Source organism: Anolis sagrei, chromosome 2, assembly GCF_037176765.1.
Source record: "Anolis sagrei isolate rAnoSag1 chromosome 2, rAnoSag1.mat, whole genome shotgun sequence".
NCBI classification, from domain to species: domain Eukaryota; kingdom Metazoa; phylum Chordata; class Lepidosauria; order Squamata; family Dactyloidae; genus Anolis; species Anolis sagrei.
Window position 1 is genome coordinate 246,596,869 of NC_090022.1, and position 25,045 is coordinate 246,621,913.

The 25,045-nt window shown below is 40.7% G+C and overlaps 1 protein-coding gene across 4 annotated transcripts in view; it reads left to right on the forward strand.

Moving 5' to 3' along the window:
* The first annotated feature begins 293 nt into the window (after nt 1-293).
* The window catches only part of PJA2 (praja ring finger ubiquitin ligase 2), a 61,209-nt gene continuing 36,457 nt past the window's right edge, over nt 294-25,045 (forward strand). For 3 of the 4 annotated variants that reach the window (XM_060761881.2, XM_067464497.1, XM_067464498.1), the window contains exons 1-3: nt 303-400; nt 17,803-17,919; nt 23,360-23,560. In XM_060761881.2, coding sequence (XP_060617864.2) covers nt 17,874-17,919; nt 23,360-23,560 — 247 coding nt within the window. In that variant the 5' untranslated portion in view covers nt 303-400; nt 17,803-17,873. Of the gene's footprint in view, nt 401-17,802; nt 17,920-23,359; nt 23,561-25,045 lie in introns of all 4 variants that reach the window. The other variant, XM_060761878.2, reaches the window with a different exon arrangement.

The window sequence follows — 25,045 nt, forward strand, 5'->3', positions numbered from 1 at the left end:
TTCAGTGGGATGGAGGGTTACTCCTACAGATCCTGCTCCCTCCTCCTCTAGGCCCAAACTGCCTTCGGGGAGAAGAAGAAGAAGAGGCACTGCTTTGGCCTTGCAGGAAAGAGCGGCCGGACTGCGCCTGCGCGAAGCTGGGGTGGGGGTGGATGGTTCCGGACGGGAGGAAGGGAAGCTGTCAAGCACCCGCAACGCCCCCCTCAGGAGGGCCGGCTTACGTTTCTCACCCATTGGTTCCCGGCGGAGGGAGGAGGAGCCTGATTGGTCGCTGCAGCGGAAGCCGCGGGACGCGATTGGCTGCGCTGCCTTTCCATTCTGCGGCGGGGTGCGCGCGCGTGCGTGAGTGCCTCTGGAGACTGTCGTTGCCCTGTCGGCCTTTGGCTTAAGGGGGAAGCGGGTGAGTCTTGCGTCTGCATTCGGGGGGAGGTGGGCCCAGGGGGCGCGGTGGACGGCGGCGCTTTCCCGGCCTAGTCTTCCCCAGGGCTGCCCACTGGGGCCCGCGCCCGAGTAGCCTGTGGGCGGCAGGGGAGCAGGCCGCGCCTCCCCGCCTCCCCCTTTCCCGCAGCCCCGCTGAGAGGAATGCATGGGCCTTGGGCGGGTCGTGAGGTGCCAGCCTGGCAGGGCCCCTGGCCTGTGAGGGGAGAGGGGGAAGCTTCCCTCCGGGCCCTAGCTCATAGTGAGAAATGGGCGCGGGGAAGCGAGTGGGTAGGGTTGCATGCGTAGGGAATGGAGACAGTCGACCCACAGCTCCAGGGATTCAGCCTTTCACAGGGCTTGGAAATACAAGTGTCTCTCTGTGTGTATGTGTATAGTTAGACTAGCCGTCCCCTGCCACACGTTGCTGTGGCCTACATGGGGGTTCTGGGTGGGACGTTTGGCCCAATTCCATCGTTGATAGGGTTTAGAATGCTCTGTGATTGTAGGTGAACTATAAATCCCAGCAACTACAACTCCCAAATGACAAAATCATATTTTTTTTAGTGAAGGACATACATTGGGTTGTTAGGTGTCTTGTGTCCAAATTTGGTGTCAATTTGTCCAGTGGTTTTTGAGTTGTGTTAATCCCACAAACAAACATTACATTTTTGTTTATATAGATAGGTATATAGGTAAAGGTTTTCCCCTGCGATTAAGTCTAGTTGTGTCCAGCTTGCGCGGGGGGAGGGATGCTCATCTCCAATTCTATGCCAAAGAGCCGGCATTGTCTGTAGACACCTCTAAGGCCATGACTGCATGGAGCACTGTTACCCTCCCGCCAGAGCAGTACCTATTGATCTACTCACATTTGCATGTTTTCGAACTGCTAGGTTTGCAGAAGCTGGGGCGAACAATGGGAGCTCACTCTGCTCCCCGGATTCGAACCTGCTACCTTTCGGTAAGCAAGTTCAGCAGCTCAGCAGTTTAACCCACTGCGCCACCAGGGGCTCATATATAAAGCTCTAAACCCCCGGTGGCGCAGTGGGTTGTGCCGGCAGGACTGAAGACTGACAGGTCGCAGGTTCGAATCCGGGGAGAGGCGGATGAGCTCCTCTATCAGCTCCAGCTCCTCATGCGGGGACATGAGAGAAGCCTCCCACAAGGATGATAAAAACATCAAATCATCCGGGCATCCCCTGGGCAACGTCCTTGCAGACGGCCAATTCTCTCACACCAGAAGCGACTTGCAGTTTCCTGACATGACAAAAAAAAAGCTCTAAACCAGGGGTCCTCAAACTAAGGCCCGGGGACCGGATACAGCCTTCCAAGTTCATTTACCCGGCTCTCGTTCAGGGTCAACCTAAGTCTGAAATGACCTGAAAGCACACAACAACAACAACAACAATTTCATCTTATCAGCCAAAAGTAGGCCCACACTTCCCATTGAAATACTAATAAGTTTATATTTGTTAAAATTGTTCTTCATTTTAATTATTTATTGTCGAAGGCTGTCATGGCCGGAATCACTGGGTTGTTGTAGGTTTTTTCGGGCTATATGGCCATGTTCTAGAGGCATTCTCTCCTGACGTTCCGCCTGCATCTATGGCAAGCATCCTCACCTCACTACCTCTGAGGATGCTTGCCATAGATGCAGGCGAAATGTCAGGAGAGAATGCCTCTAGAACATGGCCATATAGCCGAAAAAAACTACAACAACTCAGTAATTATTTATTGTTTTTAAGTATTTTTTGCAGTACAAATAAGGTATGTGCAGTGTGCATAGGGATTCATTCGTGTTGTTTTTTTTTTTTTTCAAATTATAAAACAGTTTAAGGGTCTGTGGCCTGGCCCTCTGTTTAAAAAGTTTGAGGACCCCTGCTCTAAATGGTTCCGGCCCAGCTTGCCTCTCCAAGTGTATCTCTCCGTATGAACCATCTAGGAGTTTAAGATCATCTGGAGAGGCCGTGCTCTTGGTCCTGCCTTCTTCTCAGATGCAACTGGCAGGGATGAGAGACAGGGCCTTCTCAGTGGTGGCCCCTCAGCTGTGGAACTCCCTCCCTAGGGATATTAGATCACCCTCTTCCCTCTTGGCCTTCCGCAGAAAAAAGTGAAAACATGGCTTTTTGAACAAGCCAATGGGAACCTAGTGTAATAGATAAACACAGAATTAGGTGAAATAGAATACTAGAACTGCTTGGAAGATGTTTTTTTGGATGACAAGGCTAATAGTGAAGGTAGTGATTTACTATGTTTTTAAAGGTTTTAATGTATGTATTTTATAATTCTGTTTTACATGTTTGCTGAAAATTTTGCATTGCTTTAATGGCATCTAATAACTGCCTATATTGTAAAGCCACCTTGAGTCACTTCAGACCCGAGAAAGGTGGGGTAGAAATATCGTAAATACATACATACATACATACATACATACACACACACACACACACATAAGCAGCCCCCGAGTAACAAAACCTAGCAGTTCCTCCCCAGCCAAGGTGAAAGAGACTGGCAAAGGAAATGTGGCCTGAGGAGGGGTGCAAGGGAACTTCCCCACAATGTACCCATTCTGACTTACAAACAAATTCAGCTTAAGAACAGACCTACAGGACCTATCTTTTTCGTAATTTGGGGACTGCCTGTATGTAATTCCAAAAGAGCAAACCTTGATTTTGCCATTTTGTATATTGTCTAGAATAGGACTGGAGCATCCACATATTCTGTTGCCCACGAGCCTCCCTGTAACCAAAGCATAACAGACACTAAGGGATGAAGGCATGAACAAACTTCGTGCCTCCAGATATTTTGGACTTTAATTCCCACAATTCTTAACAGGTGGTAGGCTGTTAGGAATTGTGGGAGTTAAAGTCCAAAACACCCGGAGGGGGAAAGTTTGCCCATGTTGTGCTATAGAATCGTGTTTCTCAACCTGGGGGTCGGAACCCCTGGGGAGGTCACGAGAGGGGTGTCAAAGGAATTGCCAAAGACCATCAGAAAACACAGTAATTTCTGTTGGACATGGGGGTTCTGAGTGCCAAGTTTTGCCCAGTTCTATCATTGGTGGAGTTCAAGGGGCTCTTTGATTGTAGGCGAACCATGAACCCCAGCAACTACCCATACTCCATCAGTGTTCACATTTGGGCATATTGAGTATTCGTGCCAAGTTTGGTCCAGATCCATCATTGTTTGAGTCCACAGTGCTCCCTGGAAGTAAGTGAAAACAACTCCAGAACTCAAGGTCAGTGCCCACCAAACCCTTCCAGTATTTTTTGTTGGTCATGGGAGTTCTGTGTGCCAAGTTTGGTTCAATTCCATTGTTGGTGGAGTTCAGAATGCTATTTGATTCTAGGTGAACTATAAATCCCAGCAACTACTACTCCCAGATGCTGGTCTGCACACTGCTATAGGGTTTGCTTGTATGCAGACCTGCAAGTAGTTGCAACAGTTCTTGTTTCTGGAGAGGCTCTCCAAAGGGTAAATGGTTTGTTGTGTGTCTGTAGCCAACGGTGCAGTGAGGTTCATTTGCAGACCTTATTTGGCTTGCTTTAATTCCACCCTGCCAAGTTTATATGGGTCTTCCTGTTTTTCTTGTCACATGAGACTATAGGATGGTTGCGTTATGTTTTGTTTTTGTAATGATTGAGAATTGGAATGCATTGGATGGCTCTGGTAGAGCCCACTACATGAGATATAGTACCTCCTCTCGGTCTCACCTCTGGTTCAAGTATGGTTGGTGGGGGCGAGGGAGAGGGCCTTCTCGGTGGTGACCCCCAGCTCTGGAATGCTCTCCCCAGGGAACTTAAACAAGTCCACACATTACAGCACTTTCAGAAAGAGTTGAAAACTTGTTTTTTTCAGTAGGCCTTTGATAATGTTTAGACAATTGCCAGAACTGATCGCCAATTACTTAGCACTTTATATGTATATTCTATGGGCATACAGCTGGGCTGCTACATTGATTTATGGGTCTTTTAATCAACAGTTATAGCCATATTTTACTGACTCTATGTAATAAAGGTTGTTTTTACTTAATTTATATATTTTGTTTAATGTGTTACTGTTTTTATATGTGGATGTATTTTATTTTATGTTTTGTTTGGCACCTTTGTTTGCTATTGTGTAAGATGCCCCGAGTCCCTATGGGAAATGGTAGTGGGGTATAAATAAAGTTTTATTATTATATTATTATTATCTTGTGTTCCATCTTCCATACATTCCCGTATTGAACAGTTCTCCCTCAATATCCACGGATTCCGCATCCAGAGAGTTCACCATCAATGTCTTCAAAATATTCCAAATATAAATCTTGATTTTGGCATTTATATAAGGGATATTGTATTGCTATGTCATTGTCTACAATGGGGTTTGAACTTCCATAGAGTTTTGGTATCCATTGGGAGGGAGGGTCCTGAAACCAAAGCCCAGTGGATACCATGGGCCCACTGTATTTGCTGTTTTTTTTCTTCACATCAGTGAAGGAAAGAGAACTCAGAGATTCAGTCAGAAGGAATGAAGGCCAACTAACCAACATGAGGTTTCCCTAGTAACTGAGAATTTGTACCCTTGCTTTCTCTGTTCACATATAAATGTGTGTGGAAGAAAGGGGCTATGAAAATATAGTCTTTCTTAAAATACACAAATACGCATATATAGAAATACATATATCACATAAGAAGAGAGCAAGGCCTCCTTCTTCCCTTCCTTACATTGTTGTACTTCACTGCTTTGAATAGCTTTCCTGTATTAGAAGCAAGCAACCTTCTGGAATAGAGAAGGCCATTGTTTACAGAAGGGCAGGAATCCTGTGCCTAGCATTTGTTGGATTGCCTCCCCAATGTTCCTCACATTGGCTTTGCTTGTTAAAACATCTGGGACTTTCAATCCAGCAACTTTCGAAAGGCCGCATAGTTTCCTCCCCTGTTCTTCAAGAGGGTTGTTGCTTCTGTCTTAAAGCAAAAAAAAAAAAAAAAAAAATTAAGGGTAAGAAAAGCAAAGGTTTGGTCCTCCTCCCTTTGCATTCCTCTGTATGGCTTCAGCCACTTATGTTTATTTTTAGGCCCCAGTTACTGCTCTTTTCGCAGCTAGTATGACCCTGAATCAGTCTTAGGGTCAACGAGAAACATTTCACATTTAATTATACAAACAAACTTGTTGGAATTCTGCAGATCCCCTGATGTTGTTGGGCTGCAACTTCTAGCATTGTTTCCCATTGGCTATGCTGGCAAGGGCTGCTAGGAGCCGTGTTACAGCAACATCTGGAGTGATATGAAATTCTCACCCCTAATCAACCAAACAGCCTGTTAGATTACACTGTCCAGCACACATTTTGGTGCCTCTTCTTAGACATGTTTCTAGGTATATTTGACTTGCTGATTCCAAAAATGACACCAGTTTTCCCCTATCAACTATAGTTTTTAAGATACAGAACATACGTCTTCTGTCAGTTGCCATCTGCTCGCTCATAGACAACCATGCCTAAGAAACTATAGCTGATACAGTGTATCCAATGCAGTTTTCTGCATCAGCACTCCAAATAAGCCCAGGAGCAGGCCTTAAGACCAATATGCCAACAATTTTTGGGTAGGTTGGGCTCTGTTATTTCAGCTGAACATTGATGGGGAAAGTCCACTTGCCCCTGAAGAAGACATTTGTATAATTGTTTATTCATACATTGCTTTAGCTTCTGAGAATGAGTACTAAAATTCAGAAATAATAGTGCAGTCAACCTTCTGTATCCACAGATTCTATCATCCATTACTTGAAAATACTCCAAAAGAATTCCAAAAAGCAAGACTTGATTTTGCTGTTTTATACAAGGGACACCACTTTATTATGCTATTGTGTGGGACTTGATTATCTATGGATTTTGATATCAGGGTGAGGTTATGGTCCAGGAACCAAACTACAGATGACAGCAGGAGTCCGCTGTACATCATTTGTCATCTTGTTCCCATACTTATGTCTGTCTTTCTTCAATTGCCTTCCCCCAGCTATCATGTTGGATATGTACATTTGTGTAGAAATGAGAATTATTTTTCAAATTTGTTTTTTTCGGTAAGCATGGGACACTTAGGGAATATAGACAGTGATCCCCCCACCAAGCTCAGTTGGAGCAAGAAGGAGAGTGTTTCATACAGGGCTCTCATGAGAGCTCCACACAACTACATGTGCCTGCAGGGTGCTCCTCTCCACAGGAGGACACGGCTGTGCAGAGCTCTCGGGAGAGTTTTGCGTAACCTCATGTGGCTGGAAAGGCCGGGCTGTGACACATGGCTGGGCCCAGGGCCAGAGGAAAGAGCCCAAGGAGCTGCATCCTCACTTCTTCTAACCTCACTTCCCATAGCTTTGTGATTCAGTATGTTGCAAATGTATTTACGTTTTTTAAATAACGTGCCACAACTTGTAGCTTACAGTATGAACATGTCACTGGACGAGAAACACTCAGGCTTTGTAAATCTTCACATTACTATCTGAGATAACTGGATTTCATACTATTGTTTCCTGTGTTAAATGAGAGGAAGTAATAATATACCAAATCACAGTGTTGTATGTACTTGTAAAATGTGAAGCATTGCTTTAAATACAAATGCTAGTTGTTGCTTTTATGAGGTGAGCTATCACAGGGTTTTCTTGGAAAGTTTTGTTTGGTGTGAATTTGCCATTGTCTTCCTCTGAAAGCTTGATTTTGATTTGCAACTGGATAAAGTTTTACTGAGTAAACATTGCTTAGTTTAGTGCTTCTTGATACTAATGGTGCATGATCCTTTGATCAGCTGACAAGTAGTAAATTTAACTGCAGTTAGTTAGATTTATATTCAAGAAAATATACTTAGCATCATGGTATCAAACCTGTCTTCTTCCAATGGCCTTGATAACTCTTTGCAATCAAATAGGCAGCTGCAATTTGCTTTGTGACAAGTAAATGCATACCATTTTTTTCCCCGAGGCGCTGCTTTTTTTGGAGAATAATTATTGAGTGGCATAAAATATCTAGTCATATGGTGTTTGCTGATCCAAGGCACAACTAGGTATTTGTTCAGTAATTGAATAGCCTTTTGTGGTGTAATTGATTGGAAATGGAAAACAGGTATAGCCTAAAACTATTATTATAGCAACGGAATAGCTTTATGCATTACATACGTTCTGCAAAACAGGAATGTAGGTGACTTGCACTACTAATCAAAGAGACAATTATGTTAGTCTGTTTCATTATAAAAAGGCAAAAAGGAATCCAGTAGCACCATTGAGACTAATTGACTTATTCTACCATAAGATGTCATGTACTTTGATTCCTCTTCCTTAGTTGCATCCTGATGAAGTTTGTGCTTGAATAACCCTGTTAACACTACTGATGTAACAGCAGAAAGATAATTCAAGTCAAAATGTATAGGAATGTGAAGAAGTGATGCAGCTTTTACAATTGGATTGCATGGGTTTGCATTTGAAAGCTATGGTGAATGTGAGTCATTCAGACATTTATTTATTTATTTAGTGCTTTCAGTGGCATCTAAAACTAATATTAGTTGAAAGTTTTGTCAGTTTGTTTGTAAATGAGGCCTGCCACATACATAACTACTTCAGTCATCTACTTATGACAGGGTATATGTTGCATGCTATCATACTAATTCTGTTATTTTTTCTAGATAATACATTGTGTCTGCATTCATATTACTGTGGTACAGTTTATGTTGGTTAGCCTCAAATCACAACCTTTAACTACAATAAGAGAAGATTATTAGGTAAACCTAGCTATTTATTCACTTTGTTGTTGAACTATGATTAGTTTCAAAGAGGTAAACATTATTGCTATTATTATTTATATCACACTTTATCTCTCTTAAAAGAGACCGAAAGCAGCTAATACTAAAAACGAGACTTACTGACAGTAATCCAATATATTTCTATATTTGTAACATTTATGCATCCTGCATAATATACTCAACATTTTTTTGTCTGGTAAAAACATTCCGACACAGAAATCTGTGATAGTGACTAATCTGGTAATTTAGATAGGTTAAAATAAAGACAAACAATGATGAATATTGGAATTTCTCACTTTACATTGTTTCACTTATTTTAAAAAGTATTTTCTTGAATGACAATAGGAACAAAATCACCAATTTGTTATGGAACTTCTCTATGTCAAGAACTTTTAATTTGGATTTTTCTTCATCAAAAACATAGAAGTGCTGCAGATGAGCTGTAGCAAAAGGATAGTGAAGCTGTGGCAAACATTATGTACTGTCAAAGGAAATATAAGTCTATTATGATTTTTTTTAAAAAAACAGTAATAAAACACACATTAATGAAATACTTATTTTTGTTTTATTTAAAAGCTGATAGTAGGAGACATGTGGTTTCATATATCAGAGGTATTTAACTCCATGTTAGGTTAGGAAGATTGCCTAATGGTGATTTGTTCCAGTGTACTTCGATGGACTGTCACCTTGTCGTGGTGAGGGGGCTTGCGTGTTCCGATGAACCTGTAGGCACAACAACTGGAGTCGTGCACTCCCAGGAGTGGCTGTGGGGGAGGTTTCAGACCAAGCACAGTCCAAAGACCCAAAGACCTCAACGGCGGAGCAGGCAGAGGATAACATGGCACATGTTACAACGGCTGTGAAGGCGGAAGAAGGCTGCAACAGACTGAGAAGCCACGGTCATTGTGTTAAACTACATCACCAGTGGAACCTCACTCTGTGAAGACTGTGTGTTGATCAGTTGTGCACTGACCTCCACACATTAAAAAAACTCACGCACAGGCGTCTTCAAAAGAAAATAAAAACCAAGCAACCAAAGTCCCATGGCGATCAGCGAGTGGCAACGGGGGCAGGACTGTGAAATCTGGAAGCCCCTAGTCACAGACTGGCACATGGGCGGTGGTTACAGACTCAGTCGTTCTACCTCAAGGTCCGAGGCAGTTGAGTAGTTCGGCAGCTGTATCCGCGACTGAGCAGCCCTATTGAGGACCCGCTCTGCTCACCCCACATGGGGAGGGGGCTAGAAAAGGTGCCCTAAACATAGTCTGCCTCTCTCATCCTGACTGGACTGCCGCGTCCAGTGGGGTCACCACCCTGCGGCCAAAAAAGAAATATGAACTTCGGTACATGGAATGTACGGACACTGATGGACAACAGTGACAGCGAACGCCCTGAACGCAGAACTGCCATCATTGCAAGGGAGCTGGGACGCTTTAACATCGACATAGCAGCCCTTCAAGAGACCCGGAGAGCAGGAGAGGGACAGCTGAAGGAAGAAAAAGGAGGCTACACCTTCTTCTGGAAGGGACTGCCTGAAGAAGACCAAAGACTGCACGGAGTTGGCTTTGCTATCAGGAATGATCTGGTGAAACATCTGACCGAAGCACCCACTGGCATCAACGAACGACTCTCAACCCTCCGAATTGATCTTGCCAAAAACCAACAGGCAACCATCATAAGTGCCTATGCACCAACACTAGATGCTGATGAAGACATCAAGGAGAAATTCTACTGTCAGCTGGACACCGTCCTATCGGGGATACCTAAGAAGGACAAAATCATCCTCCTGGGGGAGTTCAATGCAAGAGTCGGGCGAGACTTCGACCTGTGGCCAGGGACCATTGGAAAAGACGGGGTTGGAAACAGCAACTCAAACGGCATCCTGCTTCTCACCAAATGTGCGGAACACAACCTTGTCATCCCCAACACGCTCTTCCACCAGAAAAACAAGTTCAAGACATCATGGAAGCACCCCCGGTCAAAGCATTGGCACCTTTTAGACTATGTAATCACACGTGCCAGAGACCGCCGTGAAGTGCTCCTCACAAGAGCCATGACAGGTGCTGACGACTGCTGGACTGACCACAGGCTAATCCGATCAACAATGGCTCTCAAGATTCCCCCCAAGCGCAGGCTCCAAGGAAGAAAGACAAGGCGCAAAATGAACACCCAAGCCCTTCAGGAGCCCTCCAGACGAGCCCATCTCCAAACAGCACTCAAAAACCATCTACCCACAGAACACCCCAAAAATGTTGAGGAACATTGGAACAAACTGAAGACCTCCATCATCACAGCCTGCGAAGAAACTATTGGATATCAAACCAAGAAACATCAAGATTGGTTTGACGAAAATGACATCGAGATCCAACAGCTAATTGACAAGAAAAGGAAAGCCTTCCAAACATGGCAGAGAGACATCAACTGTGCTGCTAAGAAAAAGATCTACGCCAGTGCAAAAGCTGAAGTCCAAAGAAGGACAAGAGAACTCAAGAACATCTGGTGGACAAAGAAGGCTGAAGAATCATAGAATCATAGAATCAAAGAGTTGGAAGAGACCTCATGGGCCATCCAGTCCAACTCCCTGCCAAGAAGCAGGAATATTGCATTCAAATCACCCCTGACAAATGGTCATCCAGCCTCTGCTTAAAAGCTTCCAAAGAAGGAGCCTCCACCACACTCCGGGGCAGAGAGTTCCACTGCTGAACGGCTCTCACAGTCAGGAAGTTCTTCCTCATGTTCAGATGGAATCTCCTCTCTTGTAGTTTGAAGCCATTGTTCCGCGTCCTAGTCTCCAAGGAAGCAGAAAACAAGCTTGCTCCCTCCTCCCTGTGGCTTCCTCTCACATATTTATACATGGCTATCATATCTCCTGTCAGCCTTCTCTTCTTCAAGAAATCCAACACCTAGCAGATACCCATGATGCTCAGGGATTCTTCAAAGCCACAAAGGTCATCTATGGACCAAGAAACCATGGCATACAGCCTCTACGCTCATCAGATGGAACCACACTCCTGAAGGACCAAAACTCAATTGCACTACGTTGGAAAGAACACTACCAAAGCCTCCTGAACCGCAGCTCCAATGTGGCCGAAGAGGTCCTCTCACAAATCCTGCAACAACAAACCAGGGATGAGCTTGCAGCACTGCCTAGTCTGGAAGAAGTCAGCAATGCCATCAGCCAACAAAAGAATAACAAAGCCAGCGGACCGGATGGGATCCCTGCTGAAATCTTTAAAGAGGGAGGACCTGAGCTGACACAACAACTCCACCAGCTCATAGAAAAAGTGTGGGTGACCGAGAAAATCCCAGCAGATTTCAAGGATGCCACCATCATCACCCTCTTCAAAAAAGGGGAAAGAACAGACTGCGGAAACTATCGAGGTATCTCCCTTCTAACCTCCGCTGGGAAAATCCTCACAAGAATCCTTGCAAACCGCCTCCTGCCCCTCTCAGAAGACACCCTCCCAGAATCCCAGAACGGCTTCTGCCCCTCCAGAGGAACCGTGGACATGATTTTCACTGCACGACAGCTCCAAGAAAAATGCAGAGAACAAAATCAACCTCTGTACATGGCATTCATCGACCTTGCAAAGGCATTCGACACAGTGAATCGCAGCGCTCTCTGAACCATCCTCCAAAAAATTGGGTGCCCAAACAAATTTGTGAACATCCTGCGGCTCCTCCATGATGACATGATGGCAACAGTTTTGGACAGCAGTGGTTCCCAAAGTGACCCATTTAAGGTGGAATCGGGTGTCAAACAGGGATGTGCTATTGCCCCAACTCTATTCTCCATCTTCATCGCTATGATACTTCACCTTGTTGATGAGAAGCTTCCCACCGGAGTGGAAATCATCTATCGGACAGATGGCAAGCTGTTTAACCTCAGCAGACTCAAAGCCAAAACCAAGGTTACAACAACATCTGTTATAGAACTCCAGTATGCTGATGACAACATCGTCTGTGTGCATTCAGAAGAAGATCTACAAGCCACTCTGAACACCTTTGCAGAAGCATACGAGAAGCTCGGCTTGTCATTGAACATTGAAAAAACCAAGGTGCTTTTCCAGCAGGCACCAGCCAACCCCTCTCCAATGCCAGTGATACAGCTTAATGGTGTAACATTAGAAAATGTTGATCATTTCCGCTACCTTGGCAGTCACCTCTCCACCAAAGTCAACATCGACACCGAAATACAACACCGCCTGAGCTCTGCAAGCGCAGCATTTTTCCGAATGAAGCAGAGAGTGTTTGAGGACCGGGACATCCGTAGGGATACCAAGGTGCTTGTTTATAGAGCTATTGTCCTCCCAACCCTGCTCTATGCCTGTGAGACGTGGACTGTCTACAGACGTCACATGCAACTCCTGGAATGATTCCATCAGCGCTGCCTCCGGAAAATCCTGCAAATCTCTTGGGAAGACAAGTGGACAAACGTCAGCGTGCTGGAAGAAGCAAAGACCACCAGCATTGAAGCGATGGTCCTCCGCCACCAACTCCGCTGGACCGGCCATATTGTCCGGATGCCCGACCACCGTCTCCCAAAGCAGTTGCTCTACTCCGGACTCAAGAACGGAAAACGGAATGTTGGAGGACAGGAAAAGAGATTTAAAGATGGGCTCAAAGCCAACCTTAAAAACTCTGGCATAGACACTGAGAACTGGGAAGCCCTGGCCCTTGAGCGCTCCAGCTGGAGGTCAGCTGTGACCAGCAGTGCTGCAGAATTTGAGGAGGCACGAGTGGAGGGTGAAAAAGAGAAACGTGCCAAGAGGAAAGCGCGTCAAGCCAACCCTGGCCGAGACCACCTTCCACCTGGAAACCAATGCCCTCACTGCGGAAGAAGATGCAGAGCAAGAATAGGGCTCCACAGCCACATACGGACCCACAAGAATATTGGAAGACAATCATCCTCTGAAAGCGAGGGATCGCCTAAGTAAGTAAAGTAAGTACTTATCCCATGTAATAAAACAATTCCTGTTACCCAACCTAGTCCACATCAGTCACAGAAAACTAGTCATATGAGCTCTTACAATATTTCTAAAAGATTATTAGGATTTTGTGTGAAGAATTCCATAATTTTAAGAAAATCTTTTCATTTTTGAGAGCAGCATCCTTGGATAGTCTGAGATCAAGTAGTATAACATTTTACAAATAAAAACTAGCATGATCAGCGATTAATAGTTTTGCTACCTGTGCAGAACCTGATAGTGCAGCATAAGTGGATAAATAGGAATACAGAGAGTCATAGAATTGGGTTGTTGTAGGTTTTTGGGCTATATGGCCATGTTCTAGAAGCATTCCCTCCTGACGTTTCACCTGCATCAATAGCAAGCAGAGGTTGTGAGAGAATGATTCTAGAACATGGCCATATAGCCCGAAAAAACCTACAACCCAGTGATTCCAGCCATGAAAGCCTTTGACAATACACAGTCATAGAATTCTCCACAAGCTTTGGTATATTCTCAGGAACAAGCAAAAATGAAGACAAATATTTATATATTACAGAAGAAGAGGTCCTTGGTTGATGGCAGTGAAAAGTGAACATATATTTGTATTCCTTGAAAGTGAGAATAAAAGCACCAATATCTGTGTTCTGCATTGTTACAGGAACTATCTGTGGAAAGAAGATTTGACTAGACCAGTGATTCTCAAACTGTTCTCAGTGAGGGGCTCACAGGGCCCCCCCCCCCCTCTTCTGCATATAAACCTCATTGCTGCTGCTGCCGCCATGGCCTACAAAGCCTTCCTTTTATGACAAAATGGCATGGGACAGGACAGCCCCTGGGGTTGCTCTTATTATTGTTGTTGCTTTGATTGTGCTTTTTGTGCATGGCAGAATGTTGTTAGACTCATGTTGTTGTTGTTGTTGTTGTTATAAAGTCTGGGTGGCCATATGTTGGAGGTACTTTGTGCTTTTCCTCATGGCAGAATAATGGGGTAGGACTGGATGTCCCCTGGGGTTGCTCTTACTACTACTACTACTACTACTTATCATTAAGCAGAGACTGGATGACCATTTTTGGGGGTACTTTAACTGTGCTTTTCCTGCATGGCAAAAGGGGGTTGGACTGGCAGGTCCCCGGGGTCTTTCACAAAAATATTTTACATTTATATTGGTTAAAATTGTTCTTCATTTTAAATATTGTATTCTTCTTTCTTTCTTTTTTCACTACAAACAAAATATATACAGTGTGCATAGGAATTTGTTCAATTTTTTTTTTCAATTAGAAATTTAAAAGAGTAGGTAATGACCAGGCCACTTTGATCGTAACCTTTATGTCAACACTGAAAATATTGGAACTCGTATGCATGGTATACCATATTAATTTTGGATCACATTCCCATACATACTTGGGTATAGGTTGTCTTCATCTATAAGTAGAGAGTCTGTTTGGGGGGTATAATTATGAATTTTATAAAACAAGTCGATAAGTCAAGGATCATTTTGTGTAAAGAAAAGTTAAGATGCCATATTAATTTTTATTTAAAAAAGGAATCATTCCCTTCTTTGAATAGAGTTACATTGACTCATGGATAAGTTGACCCATTTTGGGGTGTGTGTGGTTGGTTGGGTTGATTTTTGATTACAATTTCTAAACATATATATGAGTATACAGGCACTTCTAGAGTTATAAACAATATAGATTCTGTAGGTTTGTTCTTAAGCTAAATTTATTTGTAAGTCAGAACAGGTACCTTTTAAAAGTGTAAATCCAGCCAAATATACATATTAGGTTTGGATAGCATAGAGAAAGGTTAACACCCTGTGGTATTTGTTTTGCTGACTCTGCCCCTATTCAGAATATGTCACCTCACTTTCTGTCCCTGTGATATTTGGATTTTGAAAACTCACTTGTTGTGGAAACAATACATTTCAGTGGAGACACCTTTTCCCCATGATAACTCTTTCAGGAGTGAATTTCTCTTCCTAGGGGTACATTTCTCTCACTTCCCACCCCCACCCTTCTTAACTATGAGTTGTTTGTAAGTCAGATATTTGTAACTTGTGAATTGCCAATATACAGTAATTAAATATAAATAATATGTGTATCTTTGAAAATTATGTCACTTGAATCTTTGAGTTTCTGAAAGATTAATTTCTGCACCTGAGATTTTATTTTTATCTTTGTGGGTTTCAGAAAAATGGCATGACTTGGTAATACAGTATACCATAGTTCATCTTGAATGTTAGTGTTTTGCATATCTATGGCAGGAATGTAACTACAATAGCAGTAGAGTCTAGGAGAAAATCCAGTTTCCTTCTTATTTTATTTTATTTTATTTTCAAGGCTGTCTGGTCCCGAAACCAACTGTATCACCAGTGCTCAAACCATCAGCCTAAAAGGGATGAATATCCTAATGGGACCACCCCCCCCCCCCCTACCCGAAAGCTAATGGAATTAATATGGAAATAAACATTGACTGACTCTGGAGAACAAATCCTTATTTAACTATGAAAATCCCCTGGGTGATCTTGAGGAAGTGACACACGTAGCCTCAGAAAATCCCATGATAGGATCATCTTTGCATCTCCAAGTTGGAATTGTCTTGAAGGCACATAACAACAGCAAACAACAACATAATAATGGGGTATCTTGGAGATGGGGCCCAGTGATCAGAAAAATCAATCCCTAAAACCTAAGTTGACTTATCTATGAGTCAGTGCGAGTACTGTACTTTTATTCGTACCAAAAAAGAAATAATTCCCTTTTCTGAGTAGATTGACAAAAGGCAAGAGTTTACTCCATCCCAGGAAAACCTAAAAGAAACATTGGCTCCCTTATCCTCTCTCTACCATGGTACTAATTCTGGACTTTCTGAGTACCTTGATGAGGAAAATGTAGTGGCCATTGACTGTTAAGCCTCCTATGGAGGCATTGGTGCTTTTCCTCAGCAGAATGACATGAATCTTATCCACCAGTCATATCAAAATCTATAATTTTGGCATCAAAACCTTTCCCCAACTTATACATGAGTCAACTTATACACGATTATGTATATATGGCAATCTTCAGAAGGTGTCAGCCAGCCCATAACAGCAGTCACCTCAATATTTCAGCTTTCTGAATTATAATTGCATATTAAGTGTAGCATGTGGCATATCATGTTCATCAGCCATCTGTTTCAGATAGAGCCCGCTTGTTTTGGATGATACATGATGCAGAGCATGCCTTCAGTGTCCTTTTTTATGTATTCGTTGACTTGTCCTAAATAAAAACTCATGTCAAGGAAAAGGATGTGCAAGATCATGACTTCTACACTAGTAGAATTTTACTTATAACATAGAACAACAGAAGGTATACTTTGGATAGTTTGTAAACTTTATGTAGTTTATAACAGCCTTCCCAGCTTATGCCTTGCAAATGTGTTTGAGTTCATTTCAAAGCAAGCATATGGTAATGGCAAAGATGCTTAAAGAGAAAGATATGTCCTGAAAAAGGAGCCAGGAAACTAGAGACTCTAATGTTTTTGTTCTTCTAACTACTTATCTACCTAATAAGTAACAACTTTCAGTGGGCTATACAGTAGTTTGACTGTTAAGTTGAATTCCAGAACTATAAACTTTTATTACATGATATTGCTTAATTAATAATGTGAATACGTAAATTGGTTAAATAATAACAACCAATTTTATTTGTTTTCTCTCTCTCCCCACGGCTTAAGGCAGAATAAAAATGGATAAAACAAAGGGTGCATGTACACACACACACACATACATACACATACATACATAGAAGAATTATTAAAACATCAGTATTAATAAAATGTAAATTTAAAAATCATTTCAAATTTACTGAGTAGGCTTGTTGAGAGAGATAAGTTTTTCATTATGTTTAAATTCTGACAGCACATTTAGCAGTCATATCTCTTCTAGCAGTTTTAGGGGCAACTGAAAACATCCTCTGGATGACACTTTCTAGTTGGGCTCTGGCTGGTTGAAGTAACTGTCCCCCAGAGAACCTGGCCCTAAAATCACTCCTATGTAGTCCCAATGGAGGAGGGGTGTATATGAACTGTTTGGAAACTTGGTAATGACGTGGGCAGTGACAACTGATGAATTATCAAAATAGTACTTCTTCCTTAGCGCTAAAGTATTTTTTTCTGTCACATTTAAAAGTTGTATTCTTTGCTTTTTCTGAATGTTTAAATTTTGTTTATGTTTTATGTTTAATGGTTTTAATGATTTTAAGTCATAGTTATATGTCGTGATGAGTTATTTTGATTTCTTGGTTTTACTGTATGTTGACATGCAGTTGTAAACTGCCTTGAGTTCTCCCAGGGATGAGAAAGGTGGTATATAAATATAGTAAATAAATAATAAATAAATATCCTACTAACTAAATATACAGAGTTGTTGTTGTTGAATTCTTTAAAATGACAAAGTTAATCAGTAGCTTTAAAATCATAGACAGAAAAGATCAATTGCAAGAAATCAGAATAGATTTTGAAGTTTTGTTAGTAAAAAAAAATGTTGACTTCAGCAATTCTCCTGATAAGTCTGTGGCTGTAAAGGAAAGAAATAAGTAAATCCCTTAGATGAATATGTGTCATTTCCTTAATAAACAAGAAGTATGGACAAAGATGTTTAAAAACTAATTAAAGTAATGTGATTTGCGTCACACAGGTTTCATGGACAAATAAAGGGCTAGAGCAGATGAACTGAGGAGATGGCAGGAAGAAAGCTACTGGGAAAATATGGATCAGATTGAAATCATTGCTAACAAGACCCTGCCAAATTGCAGTAGGTATTCTGATATCAGCAGACTTTCACTTAGAATAAATTTTGGAAGATTGGTGGAAAGAGTTTTTCATATATTAGTTTTAAAATACTCCAATAATTTCTATAATCAAGGACCATTTCAGGTGCCAGGGGCTCCATGATTGCTCCTATTTTAGCATGTTCACCCAATCTTTTATTGTAGTCATTGCTGCTACGAATTTAGTCCCACCATATATAGAACTACTTTCATATAAAATATTCATGGAATTCTGAGAATTCCTGCAAAATCTAAAGTGTGATAAGACATATTTCAGAGGAACACCTTTTCTATTTAACTTTTAATTAAATATTTTAAATGACTATCAAAAATTTAGCAAAGATAATTCGCATAGTATCACTGTACTTTCCTGCTGTATGTTACACATAGCACTTTCCTGCTCTGTGTTAGTCATTTGTGATTTCTTTTTAAGTAGCTGTTTAAGATTGAGGGTGACATATGGTAAACCCGGCATACAGATCACAAGGGAAAACTTACTGCAGCATAGTCTAAATGGTGCAGATAAAGGGGAAAGGAAACTTGTATTACATACAGGAGCTCTGAAAGGAGGGAAAGATTGTAAGCCTGCAGACAGGACTTAATTTTAAACTTCTTTTAAAACACTGTACACTGCTTAAATGCATTTTGAAGCTTAACAAATAATACATTTAAAGTTATAAGACAACTATGCTGCAGACAGCTTAAGCAGCTCTTACAGATATCTTTCTGGCAAAATGCAGAAACCAATTTTTATATTCTACAGTGCAACTTTTAACAGTATGTTTCTATAAAATATGATGAGAGCATCTTGTTTAAATTACTTAGAACCAGGTATCTTTGCCTCCTTTCAGAGCTCCTGTATGTAATACAAGTTTCCTTTCCCTTTTATCTGCACCATTTAGACTATGCTGCAGTAAGTTTTCCCTTGTGATTCTTAAGATTTTTTGATTGCATCACCTTTAAATCCTGACCATTACCGTTATGATCATTGTTTTTTAAAACTTCCAATAGAAACTAAGGTACCTACCCAGGCTTAAATGAATTAGATTTTCTTTGTCAATGGCAGTTATCACAATAGCTTGTTGATTTTTTTTTATGTCCAGAGACATAGTTTTTGTCGAAAAAAAGAAAAGAGATCTCAATTTCTGCTAGACCCTGTGAAGAGATACCATGCCAGCTTCTGCAAGAATGAGTGTTGGCTTGATTGGACGTAAATGAAAAAGACAATACTCAATTGCAGTCATAGCTAATGATCTACATTTGTTAGTTTTCCTGTCTCTCATCTTTGAACTTGGCACGGCTGATTAGATCTACTCCTGACTTGATCTGGAATATTGCAATAAAAGATAAATTAACATGTAATATTAAGATTAAAAGAGGGTTAAGCTAAACTAAATTAAACTAAAAATGTATATAGAGGATCCTATAAGACTGTAGAGAAGGAGGAACGGATGTTAAGCACGAGTCTATGATACTTTCATATGTATTATTTAAATAGTAGACTGTGCCCCTTAAAGGAAATATATTATCTGAGAAATGATTATGGAACACTAATAGATGGAAAGTATTGCACTGTACACAACAAACACTTGCAAATGTATGTCTATTTGAATAAATAAATAGTAGACTGTGCCCCTCTTTTTTAAAAAAGAGGGTTATTGAAAAGGATGATTTTGGAAAAATGTTGGAAAAATTTATAGAACGTGTATATATAGAAGATAAGGGGAACAAACCTGTAATAGAAACAACGGAACTTTGGAAATAAGTATTGTAACTGGCTGGTCTGGGGTGAAGAATCAGCACTCGATGAAGGGTAAATAAGGGGAAGCAGATAGAGGTAAATAAAAAGTATGTAATAAGAGCTAGAGGATGAACATATTATAGGAGTCAAGACATACATATTTATGTATTACAAATCTGTTATGGGGAAGTAGTTATGTATAAGATTTTTTAAAAGCACTGAATATGTAATTTTAAAAATTTAGTAAAATTAGTTACAGTTAAAAAAGATCTACTCCTGACTTAAAGAAATCATAGGTAGACACGAATTGCCTTTTGATGCAATTCAAGTTTAAATAGTAATATAGATTTCTTGCAACTCACATTTGCAATTTTGTAGTACCAAGTTATCATATGAAAGAAAGCAGTGCTTACCTATGTGATATCTGGTTATGAGGTCCTTGCTTGCATTATTGTTCTTGTTTTCCATCCTGTTTTTTGGATGCAGAAATTGCAGGAATGTGCAATTGTATCCTCATAAGGAAGTGTAGACCAGGAAAAGAGCAGGATAGGTACCAGTTATACAACTTCACCAAACATAAGCCATAGGTTATGACTAAGAAGACAGAAAGAAATGTGTTCAGTTTGTTGAGATGTTGGGAGACAGCTTGCTGCTTGAGGTACGGTACTGGTACTACCTGTCTGTCAGGGAAGGAAGCATAATCACAGAACAAACTGTGATCCTGGACCTGGAGCCATGATAAGAGCAGAAAGGGAGGTAAAGGGGTTGGGAAGCAATATTATGTATTAATCATTATTTGTGTTTTGTTATTATCCCATTTGTTTTGCAGTGCCACAAAACCTTCCAAATTCAATGGGGTTATGGACACAGGACCCTCCTAAAATTAGAAAAACTGCAAACAAAAAAATACTTGTGAACCTTAGAGAACACCTTTCTAGGAATCTCTAGGCCCTCCAGTTCAGTAGAAGTTGACCATAGAATCATGCTGGAGGACCTACAAATGCCTATATAAATGCTCTCTAGGAATTGCTAGGTTCGCCAGTAGAACTCTTCTTTCATGAGGAGTTGATCATAGGGTCATTCTAGAAGACCTACAAATTCCTAGAACATATTGATCAATTCTGTGAATAATGAAATTCTCAAAAGCAAATTTAAAAATGTGGAGAGCTGACTATATTACATTTCTGCCCTAATAATAAAATAAGAAGAAGATATTTTATATACTTGTGTACAAATCGACTTCATGTATATGTTGAAGGCAGGGTTTAGGAGGTAAAATTCAGGATTTTGATTTAGTCATGTCAGGAGTGACCTGAGAAACTTCAAGTCGCTCCTGGTGTGAGAGAATTGGCTGTCTGCAAGGACAGTGCCCAGGGGACGCCCGGATGATTTTGATGTTTTTATCATCCTTGTGGGAGGCTTCTCTCATGTCCCCGCACGAGGAGCTGGAGCTGATAGAGGGAGCTCATCCACCTCTCCCTGGATTCGAACCTGCGACCTGTTGGTCTTCAGTCCTGCCGGCATAGGGGTTTAACCCACTGCGCTACCGGGGGCTCCTAGGATTTTGATATAACCTATGGATTGGTCAAGGTTAAAACCAGAGGCATGTGACAAAGTATAAGGCAAAGGAAAATAATGGTAAAGAATTAGTCACTGCTGCTTTTTTCTATTTAGTCATTCAAAAAGGCCTATGTTTTTTTCACCTAGACATTCAAAAAGTGCCATGGTGGAGAGTAAAGGGGGGTCAGTGCTTCTTTTAGGTTGTCCTGGCCAGGACAAAGCTGTCTACTTTTTCCAGTCTACTCTGAGAAATGGATAACAGTTACAGTACTTTACTTACATTTCCCATGAATAAGTCAATCCAGGTTTTTTGGATCATTTTTTTTTATTTTTAGACATCTGCATGAGTATATACAGTAGCGATTTTACAGATGATGAAAATCTTAATGTTAAATTAAAAGTCTCCCATATGTCCCTTTGTTAGTTACTGATGATAAAGATGGATCTAGAAGTACTCTTAAGCTCTTTATTGCTCATTTAGTTTCTGAAATTGATGCCGGGAAACTGATCAGACTGAGCATCAGACACTTTCTCAGAGTGTGATAACCATGGCATCAAGTTTTGAACCGATATGAGCTGCTTTCTCCTCAAAGTACTTGGTACACTTGCCACTAGCAGATAATCAAGGACACTAGTGCTGGTTTCTCTGAGCCTGAGCCCAAAATGATCCTCACACTTTTTTTACCTGATGGCAGTTCAGCAGGTAATGACTCCAGGTTTGCATATCCTCCATCTCTGTATCCCATGTAGCTTGGAGAAGGAGTTCAGAGATTTTAATTTCTGCTTTTTGCTTATCTGTGTTCTGTCTTATTGTCCAGCACTACGACACATGGTTAACTTTGTTAGCTTCAAAAAACCCAACTTCATACTTTTGGGGAAGATAAATTGGAGAAAGAAATATTAACCATAGACTTTGTCAGCTTTGAATTACTGAATAAATTCTATTTAATGAAAATGTAGGGGGAAACACTGAATTTCTTCTGGCTATTTGTAGCTTATGCCTGTTAATTCCTCCTATGTGGATGAATGTAATATTCAGTATGGATGTACAATACACCTGTGGAAAGAGTGTTTAAATAACCAAATACATTGATTCTGCTAGAAAATTCCAGCTCCACAAGGATTCAGTTAATATTTAAACATGGAGTTTGTTAAGCCAGGAAACTCATTTCTGGAGCCAGTCAATATATTTGGGATTTGAGAGTATTTCAAAGGTATTGTCACAAAATGTCTCCTGTGGAGATATGCATGAAAACTATCTGACAGTGGTACAGCAGGTCATAAAACACCTATTTCACAGAATGGGAAATTGTAAAAAGCAAGGTTTCTTGGCAAAGATGCTGCTCAACAGGTAGAAGTGGAGTCCAATGTTTTAAGATTAAGATCACTCTGTCCTCTTCTGAAACTGACCACCACCCTTGAGTTCATATGGTACACAATTGAACACACTCCTTTTCCCATTTGTTCTCTCCTCCCCAAAATTGGATCACCCTGCAAGGCTCCCATGTTGCTAAAATTGTGAAGCCTGGGTGTGGGGAAACTAAAATGTTGGAAAGTTGTAAGTTTGATGGCTGATATTAAGGGATGTATTGAGAATACTGTTAGGCTCTCTCTCACACACACCTGTGGTTCTTGGTCTTTTTAGTGCATTTGTCCCTCTATTTCTAAATTAGTGCTGTACTGCAAAAACAACTATGGGGAAAGCTGCTATCTGTAAAAGCCCAAGATAAATTCAGATCGTAGATCATAGTAATTTCTCATTTAGATGTGGCATTTCTACAAAGATTTCTTTTCAGATTCTTTTGTCAGATATTTGATATTTATTTATTTGCAGTATTTGAATGTTGGTTAAAGGCTGTTAGCGTTAAGTGAGGGAATTGTATTTTAGCTTACTAATAATTCTTTTACATTTTATTCAATAATTAGAAAAGGATAAAAGTTGATATTCAGATCAATATTGTTGGTATGATGAGAATATGAGAATAAACAGTTTGTTTATCTTCATGGACATTTTTTATACCATATCCCACCATAGTGTCTAAACTACATTTTAAAATATATTTTAATTTGTTATTTTTAAAAAATGTATTTAGAATTCATTTTGTTCTCTTTCTCTCCTACAGCAATGGGTCAGGAAGCTGGAAAGCCCACATGGCCAAAGCCAGCAGGAGGATATCAGACTATTACAGGCAGAAGATATGGAAGAAGGCATGCCTATGTTAGTTTTAGACCATCTCTGGCGAATCAAGAGAGGAACTCAAACCAACACAGCAGCGAATGTGAAGGATTAGAACTGGATGACGTTCAAAAAGAAAATTCTTTGTGTGCGTGTCACATAATTACAAATTGAACTCTTATATTTAGGAAAGTCATTTGAAAAAAATAAGAATGAGCAGGTACAACTGAATGGCACAGGAGGATGGGAAGTTGTGAAATTCACATAATATTGATTGCATTTTTTGCCTTTTAAAAATATCTAGAAGGACATATAAATCTTAAGTGGTATAAATTGTAATTGGTAAGCTGTGATCCAAAACTTAGTCCTAGGTTTACTTGTTTCACTTTTAAAGTAAAATGATAGTGGTATGTATCGTGGTTGATCACAGAAGTAGGCCATTAATGAATTATTTGGTTTCTTCTGCATTCAAACAGTAGAATGCATTGAGAACATATTGCATGTGTCCATATCCCACAGCTTTAGGCATTTATCTACCCTACTTTGTATTGTTGGCCTGCTGTTAATAGCCTTCTGTTCATTGCTATTTCAAGCTTTGCTTCAGTTAGTACGTCCAGTAGCCTCTGTTTAGTCACCTTTCAGAATCATCACCATCATGCCCTTGATTTTCCATCTTTTGAAGACATCTGAGTCAGTGTTTATATCTGTATTTTTCTGAGCTTATTTTTAAGTGCTATGAAAAATACAAGGAAAAATTAGCTTTTAAAAATCAAATTATCCCCAAGTAAAATGTATGTCACACTACTATAGTATATTGTCAATATGATAGAAAGTACTGAGTCATATGTATTTAATGCATACACATATAGCCTTTAATTTATTTAATGCATATACATCTAATCAGAGGATGGCTTAGTGGCTCACAACATATAAAGCAAATGTCACGGTAAAGGAATAAAATATCAGTGATCGAAACAAAAAAAAACCCAGCAATATCTTCAAGAGATGTTAAAGAAAAAGCTTTACTCACTCTGGTACAGCGAGGAAAGAAATAATTTGGAAAAGAAGGGATCTCCTATAGACTAACATCCCCATCTCCTATGAAAAGGACCCTAGAAAAATAGGCTTATTTCTTCTTTTCTTTGACTTACACACACACACACACACACATACTAGCAAAATGAACTAAGAAACAAAATCAAACTGGAAGATTCAGACTGAAGAAGATCAAAACTGTTTCATCTGAGCACAGGGGGAGATCAGTTTGTTCAGTCTTATGACTCCCAAATGGCATGAGCAGCAACGGAACCTAATTCGTTAGTAGACAGTCCTGTTCTGCAATCTAAGAACTCTACCAACAAATTTTCCATATATTCTAAAATCTGCAAGATGCCTCCATATCTTCCAGAGAAAAGGCAGCCATGTTACATGTTAAGAGTGCTTCAGTCTCCCAGAATGGCTGCCTCTGGGAAGCTGCCAAGTTGCATGCTTCTTTTTTCTTCTCCCTCAGTGACCCATTCTTTTTTGGGTAATTGATCCTTGCTGTACCACCCCAGGACAAATTTGGCATTCCCTGCATTTGGTCTTCTTGGCATCTCTGTTGAGTTTGATGAGATCCAGGAGCAGAACATTC